Source organism: Camellia sinensis, chromosome 5 (genome assembly GCF_055761805.1).
Source record: "Camellia sinensis isolate YWXY chromosome 5, ASM5576180v1, whole genome shotgun sequence".
NCBI classification, from domain to species: domain Eukaryota; kingdom Viridiplantae; phylum Streptophyta; class Magnoliopsida; order Ericales; family Theaceae; genus Camellia; species Camellia sinensis.
The window spans coordinates 219,693,542-219,701,103 of NC_138965.1; the positions used below are offsets into that span (position 1 = coordinate 219,693,542).

Below are 7,562 nucleotides of genomic sequence, written 5' to 3' on the forward strand. Positions count from 1 at the left end.
TAATGGAAAATTGACTAAGGTCGAATTTTATTAATGTTTTGAATATACGAAGCATTAATTCCACAAAGTGTGTCTCACTCAATCTAGATGCGTTAATTCTTCTATGTTAATGTCACAAACAAGTAGAATTAAGAAAGTGTGAGAGCAAAAGGAAAGATAATTAAAACAAAAATTCAATTCCAAATCCAAACCCAAATCCAAAAATAGCAATAACTATAGAAGATTGAAGAAGACAACAAAAAGTAGTAGTATAAGCATTGTAAGTTTGTGGGGAAAACTCAGGAAAAGCCCTTGCCAAGCTTTTGAATTGCAGAGTGAATTTTCCTCCTGGAACCAACGGCATTAATCCCCATATCCTTGAGGTCCTCCAATGTCAACATGGGCAAAACTTGATCATCAACCTCATGTATCTCGAAAACAGGGGCGTAACGGCCTAGACCCAATCCAATAAGCCAATTCCTGACCCCATCTCTACTCGTCCCCCCGCATTTCCGATACCCCCGAGAATCAGAGTCTGGCATTGAATCGGTCTGACAAACCCTAGCCCTAGCCGTCCTCCGATGGCCGTGCCAGGAGGAATCGAACCCAACATTGTCGATCGAGTGAACGGGACTCTGTTCTTTCAAAGGACTCTCCGGCTCGAAATCCCTCAACTCATCATCATCATCAATGTTATTATTAATATTATTATTGTCTTCTCTACTGTCGCCTTCAGCTCCGTTATAATCGATCTTGGATGATACAGTCCAATTCGTTCTCACTACTCTCCGATTGGGCATCTTCGATTTTGGCTTGCGGTTTCCGAAATCGAGATTGTCCTCCTCGGTCTCAAGGGTTTCGTAGTAATCGGAGCCTCCATTGTTAACGAGGTTGGTCAAGGGTCGAGTCTTGGAGGATTTACCGGCTAGACCAGGGTCTTTGTGGAACCTCCAGGGCTTGGGTCGACGAGAGTGAGAGTCGTAGGAGATAGTCGCCGGTTGATCGCCGATCTCGCCTAGCCGGACACTTGGCCGGCGCTGCCGCTTTGTAGCTAAAGTTGGGCGGAGGTTGTTGGTGGTGTTGTTGTTATTGTCGGCCGAAACTGGTACTATGGTCGTTGTGGCGGTTGTCGCCGGTGAGGTTGTGGCGGCGTTAATTGGGCCACGTTCCGGTGCGTGCAATTCTGCCATTATGCTGCTCAGTTGACTTTTGATTCAGAAGTAGGAGTACTAGTAATAACAAGTGAGCGAAACCAGTCACTGGAGTTCTGAAAATTTGATTAAAAATTGATTTGTATTTTTTATTTACTTTTTTTTTTTTTTAAGGATAAATTACATTGACAACTCTTGCAGTTGGGTCTAATTATTACCTACTTTTCATGTTTTAGAAATTATATTTCTACTCTTTTGATTAATAATTTTATTTTATAAACTATTCTATTTGTATAAAAAGTTAATAGAAAAATAAAAAAAAATTACATTAAAAATAATAATAATATAGAAAAGGAAAAAAAAAGAAAAAATAAAACAAAGTAAAAAAAAAAAAAAAGTATATGAGTTTAATGTCTTCATTCCGTCTAAATAATTACAATGACATGAGAATTAGTATAATTTTTCAAATGTCAAGGATGTATTAAACCCAAACCTCATAGGGTGTAAATGTAATTTATCCCTTTTTTAATATAAGTTGTCAAACAAAGTAATTTATCCCTTTTTTAATATAAATTGTAAATGTAAGTTGTCAAATTGTCCCAAAGTGTGTGTGCGCGTTAGTAAGATAATGTTGATCCATCGGGCTGTAAATGACCCAATTCAATTGGGGCCTCCTGCTAATGCTTGGGCCGAAATATCTTGGGTCCATCGAATGAGTACGAATAGGATATTCATCATCATCATCTTCTCTTTCTTGGAGTTCCATTATTCGTGTTCACACAGACACTTCTCAGAAGAAGTATAGTAGTACAAGACAAAAGAAAACCCTAAAACTTTTTTCCAGAATTGGTATAATATGAAATGGTGGTGATGTAACCTTTTGGATACATGGCGATCGCTGTTCAGGCTTTTGCTTGTAGAAGCCAACTCACATTCAGTCGGCATCTCGTTTATTGCTTTCGAAAGGTTTCTTTTGTGTTACTCAACTTTCTTTACGACTCTCAATATTTCTTCTTGTTTTTGAGAGTTTACTTTATCTGCAGGTTCGGCATAGTAGCTCTGTTGCAGGGGTCGAGTCAGTAGTTGAATCAGAGGGTGTTACCAACGAAGAAAGCCAACTTCCAAAGCATTCGCATGGAAAGAGTAAGTCAAAGTTGTTTTTTGCTTGATTGCTTGTGAATGTTGAGTTTGGAGAGTGGCTTTGCTTCTCCTTTTGATTTGAATTGTATGTGTGGTGTGTGAATCAGGTAATGGTGATTGCAATGCGCCTGAATGGAAGAAATTGAGTTCGAAAGATCTCGGAATCAGGACGTCCATGATTGGGAAGCCAACAAGATTGGTTTTAAATGGGCTGAGGAAAAAAGGTAGCAATGTTTACCTACCTTTTTGCATTAAGCTGTTTGTATTGTAGCCTACTCTCTAAGCGAAGCTGATGTTGATGGTTAAAGTATCAAAAACAAAATTTGGAACTATCATTTCTTGTAAATACTATTTCAAAATTACTGCTTTGGTTATGCCCTGCAAAGCACTCATTGTCAAGTACAAGTGTATTTTTATTTGGTCTTCCATACCTTACATTATTTTAAAATTCCCTTCGATATGAAAACAATGCTTTCAATTGTAGGATATCAAGTCTACCTTGTTGGAGGATGTGTCCGGGATCTTATCCTAAAGCGAATTCCTAAAGATTTTGACATTATAACGTCAGCTGAACTTAAGGAGGTTTCACCTTATATATTCTTGTTCTTTCTTTTCATAATTCTCATATTCATTATTTTTTTATTTTTTTATTTTTGGAGTAATGATCTTTTTGTAACTACGATGATGGTAACAATATGCTATAGTATTTAAGATGTCAGGGCCCAGAATATCTTAAATCAATATGCAAAATCTACTGGTTATATATAGAGTTTTGGTTTTTTCCCACCCAATTTCCTCCACATTATCATTAGATAGTTTATCTTGTTTATAACTTTAGCTTTACAGTTATTTACTTCCAGCCAGAGCACCTCACCATCACCTTTGTTTGTATAGATACACATTACCGTGCAGAATTTATAGTTAGGTTAAGCCTTCAAAGACTTTGTAACTAAAATAGTTGCAATTACTTCAAATATCTATTTGGTATATGTAGTTTAGTTATTCTTTGAAATGTTAAAATAGTTGCAACTAGGTGGAACTTCTTAGAATGCTTGAGTTTGAACACAGTTCATGACGGCTAAGAGTTTACTACCTGATGATTTTATTTATATTTTGTCACATGGTCAAATCATTTGCAGGCACTGAAGAGTTGTTGTTTCATAACCGTGGACTTTAAATTATTCAGCCTAAATCTGGTTCACAATTTGCAGGTACTAAGAACATTTCCACAATGTGAAGTAGTTGGAAAGCGGTTTCCCATATGCCATGTGCATGTAGATGATACAATTGTTGAGGTCTGTTTTTCAGTTAATGTAGATGTACCAAACTTAATTAGGTTATGTAGATGCACAGTGAATGTAAGTCAAATGATGGTTTTGGTCAAAGTGTGCAATATATTCAATCTTCATGTTTCTTCCCCCCCCCCCCCCCCCCTTTTCCCTTTCTCTCAAAAAATCCTTTATGAAATAGGTTTCAAGTTTTAGCACCTCCGGAAGGAAGTTTGAAAAGAATTCGAATTATGGCCTCAAAAAGCCTCGTGGTTGCAATGAGGGTGATTTTATTCGGTGGAGAAATTGTTTACACAGGGACTTTACGATTAATGGGTAATGTTCTGGACACTTGCAGACTGGAAGTTGGAACAATCATAGTTACATAAATGCATTTTCTTTTGAGTCACTGCCATTTTGTTTAATGAACCTTCTTGTGAATGCTCCATAATAAATATCACATATGTTTACATCTTATTAACACACTCTCTTTACTTTTGTAGATTGATGTTTGACCCATTTGCCAAAGTTGTGTATGACTATATGGGTGGAATAGAAGATATTAAGAAAGCTAAAGTATGCATGTATTTCTTATGGTTTCAGTTTCAAGAATCACTCTAGACATGTACATAGTGCATCAATGCTCATTTATCAACTGTTTATTCATAGGTGCGGAGTGTTATTCCTGCAAGTACTTCTTTTGTGGAGGATTGTGGTGAGTCTCTCTCTCTGTCAATATCAGCTAAAAATGCAAGCATCCAAACCGCATTAAGGAGGTGTCGGTGTCTAACCTCTATTCAGTAATTCTACAGCTCGAATTTTACGTGGGCTGAGAATCGCTGCTCGTTTAGGGTTTCGTTTTACCAGAGAAACAGCTCATTATGTAAGAGAATTATCTTCTTCAGTGCTGAGACTGGACAAGGTATCAAAAGTTCAGGTCCTAGTCAAATAATTTAATTTTTTACTTCATTAGCATGGAATTTTCTTGCAAACTTCATATGCTGTAGGGAAGGATTCTCATGGAAATGAATTATATGCTGGCATATGGATCTGCAGAACCCTCTTTGAGGTTGTTGTGGAAATTTGGACTTCTGGAGATACTTCTACCCGTACAAGTAAGGATTCCCTTCTCTTGCTGACGGAGTTATCCACGAAACATTTTCTCAAGTAGATCATGTAAATGATATGGTATTGTTGCATGCATTATACAGGCAGCATATTTTGTTTCCCAAGGTTTTCGGAGGCGTGACACAAGATCTAACATGCTTCTGGTAAGATCAGTACATACTAATTTGACTACACATTTAATTAGTATCAATCTGTGATTTCCACTTACTCATGTTTTTTTATTTATTTTTTTATTGTATAATAATAAACTACCAAATAGTGGCAAGTTAAAATTTGAATCATATATACTGTCTAACAATGATGTTTTTGTCCGTGGTGCTGTGTTCTGTTGCCACCTTATGTGATCTTTTGAGATTTCATTAGTTATCCGCTAGTCACACAAACGTTTAATGATAATCTTGTTACCTTTGGGCTTTTGCTTTAATATCAAGTCACATCATGTTTAAGTTATTCCTGGTTTTGTTGTTCTGCAGTCAATGTTTTCTAGCCTGGACAAACTTTTGGCACCTGACCGGCCATGCCATTGCAGCTTATGGTGAGCAATTTTTGTAGCTGTTGCAATCTTTTCATCTGCCAAAATTTAAGTATCAGAATATTTTTCGTAGAAAAAATGAAACCAAAAAAAAAAATTAAATGTCAAATTTCTCAAGCTACAGTATACTGTTAGCTGCAACTTTTCATGGTTGTGTTTTGATATGGGATTATGTAGCATTTTTTGTTTGAATTTCTATGCTGATGTTTTCATTGCACTAGTGGATTGAAGTTGAACTCTTACTTTCTAATTGTTATTGATTGTCTTAATAAGAAAAAAAATTCATATCCATGCTACCTTGTTTTGTAATAAATAATATAAATAATAGGGAAACTTACGTATAGGTCCTAATAGATGAATTTATTATCCAATAGGTCCTATGATAAACTAAAGTACACATGGCAAGCAGGAGACAAGAAAGTAATCATGACCCCTTTAAGAGATTCGAAGCTCTTGAATGCCTATATAGAAACATAAACCATAATGTTTCATAATGTTGGACTAGAAAGCTGGTTGTATTGTTTGGATCAAGACTCCTAACTCTTTGCTGCTTGTCAGCCATTGTCCATGACCAGCCCTTTGGGTTTATACTGGGAAGGGAAAGTATAGTGGATCAAAGAAAGGTAGGTAAAGAATGAGATCAGAGGATTGTTAGACAGTAGCTACAATGTTTGCATGCATGCTCACAAAGCATTTTGGAGAGGACGTTGTTGATAGATGAATGGTGGAAAATATTTTGGCACACATTCTAGCCAAACAATCAGCTATGTTTGTTAATTCTGTTTTGTCTCTTTTGATCGTTTTGGCCCTTTTTCAATCCATTATAAATCTATGCACTTGTTCAAATGTAATTATCATTTTGCACAGATCAATGGGCACTCTCGTATATCTTTCCAGGGGCTGACTAGTACCTAAACTTTTGGCCTGTATTTAGTGAGCTGAAATATAATATATTTCTGTACATCTGAACTGTGAATTACATGGATATAGAAATTAAGCACAACCTCATATTGGCAGGATTGGTGTCTTAGCATTTCATAAAGCTCTAGTAGACCATCCGCAGGATCCTTTGGTGGTTGCTGCATTTAGCATTGCTGTACATAGTGGTGGGTCTATATTAGAAGCAATAAAGATTGCAAGAAGGATCTCCCAGCCACATGACATGACCTTTGATGAATTATTAGAACCTGGAAGTATAGACTCAGATGATGCCTTGATCAATGAGGTCATGGATCTTGCAGTATCAGTGAAAACCGCATTGTGCAAGATGACAGACGAGCATTTTGTTTCCCGCGCAATGATCGAATATCCACAGGCACCACACTCAGATTTGGTGAGTATCCGACTCTAGTTAGCATTTTTTTTAAAGCTAAATCATTTTACTGAGGACTGCTAATTTTTGGCTTCCCATTTAACCTATCACGTAAAATGAAATTGTTTACTCACGTCTTTTCCATTTGTTGCCCTTTTACTTGGGCAACTTCATTCAATGAGTAGAAGAATATGATCCATTTGGACGTGCCTTCTCAGTTGGAATAACTTTTGACTTGTAAATTATGAAGTTATAAAACCTCAAAAGTTTGTCTGCAAGATTTTCAGAGTAAACTAAAGGGTGCTGAAAATGAACTCCAAAAGAATTCAGTTTTGTCATTAAATAGACTATCAATTCCACAAGCCTGACATTACACACTGCATGTTCTCTATCGCTTTCATACGAATATATCATACATTCATACATGTCTTTATTGTTTGTCAATCATCATTCTAAAGTTGCTGATGATGGTTTCATAAAGTTTTCTTTTCTTTTTCGAATCATTTTAGTTTCTTTGAAGGTTAGATGATGAACAGACTTACTATTTTTTGTTAAAATTTTCAGGTTTTTATATCATTGGCATTGTCATTAAAGGTAAGCACGATATTTGAGTGTGTTAGAAGAGGCAAAGAAAAAGGATTTGTACCAAAAAGAGGGAGTAAGATTGATTACGAGTCTTTAGCATTGGGAAGACTTCATGAAGTCCGACATATGTTCGCAAGGATTGTATTTGACACCGTTTACCCTCCTCAGATGAAGGAGGGAAACTATTCTGTAAACAGAAGTTCTATGTAGATTATATTACGAGGAAAGGGGAAGAGCTAATTTCAATTTTTGTTTGTGTCACGTGATCAATTATTATTTCATGAGCATTTTTTAATAATTTTTTTACGTCGTCTTCTTTTTTATATTTTTTTTTTTCGAGCCATTATCCTCAGACAACTTGTCATTGCTGACTTTTGTGTCTTGTGTTCGCATAACTCCTATTTTCAGACAACCAACATGCACATTACGCCTATTTTCATTCACCAATTATCTCATTTTGCCTACCT

At 36.2% G+C, this 7,562-nt stretch overlaps 2 protein-coding genes across 2 annotated transcripts; one reads left to right on the forward strand and one right to left on the reverse strand.

Moving 5' to 3' along the window:
- LOC114275104 (uncharacterized) lies at positions 1 to 1,266 on the reverse strand. The gene has a single exon (XM_028217105.2). It carries the CDS (start codon positions 1,167 to 1,169, stop codon positions 279 to 281), a length of 891 nt encoding a protein of 296 aa, XP_028072906.2. The 5' UTR covers positions 1,170 to 1,266; the 3' UTR covers positions 1 to 278.
- Positions 1,267 to 1,729: 463 nt separating this feature from the next.
- LOC114275103 (uncharacterized) lies at positions 1,730 to 7,341 on the forward strand. The gene is made up of 14 exons (XM_028217104.2): positions 1,730 to 2,096; positions 2,174 to 2,273; positions 2,378 to 2,494; positions 2,755 to 2,852; positions 3,482 to 3,565; positions 3,741 to 3,874; positions 4,042 to 4,114; positions 4,208 to 4,253; positions 4,351 to 4,460; positions 4,546 to 4,653; positions 4,750 to 4,809; positions 5,140 to 5,201; positions 6,216 to 6,531; positions 7,075 to 7,341. The coding sequence occupies exons 1-14, from the start codon at positions 2,019 to 2,021 to the stop codon at positions 7,303 to 7,305; spliced, it is 1,617 nt and encodes a 538-aa protein (XP_028072905.2). The 5' UTR covers positions 1,730 to 2,018; the 3' UTR covers positions 7,306 to 7,341.
- Positions 7,342 to 7,562: the final 221 nt, after the last annotated feature.

Excerpts from the sequence above, each read along its gene's own strand:
- LOC114275104 (XM_028217105.2), bottom strand. The coding sequence starts at position 1,169 with ATGGCAGAATTGCACGCACCGGAACGTGGCCCAATTAACGCCGCCACA.
- LOC114275103 (XM_028217104.2), top strand. The coding sequence starts at position 2,019 with ATGGCGATCGCTGTTCAGGCTTTTGCTTGTAGAAGCCAACTCACATTC. Across the intron at positions 4,461-4,545 it reads CAGTGCTGAGACTGGACAAG|GGAAGGATTCTCATGGAAAT; the intron begins GTATCAAAAGTT and ends CATATGCTGTAG. Across the intron at positions 4,810-5,139 it reads CAAGATCTAACATGCTTCTG|TCAATGTTTTCTAGCCTGGA; the intron begins GTAAGATCAGTA and ends GTTGTTCTGCAG.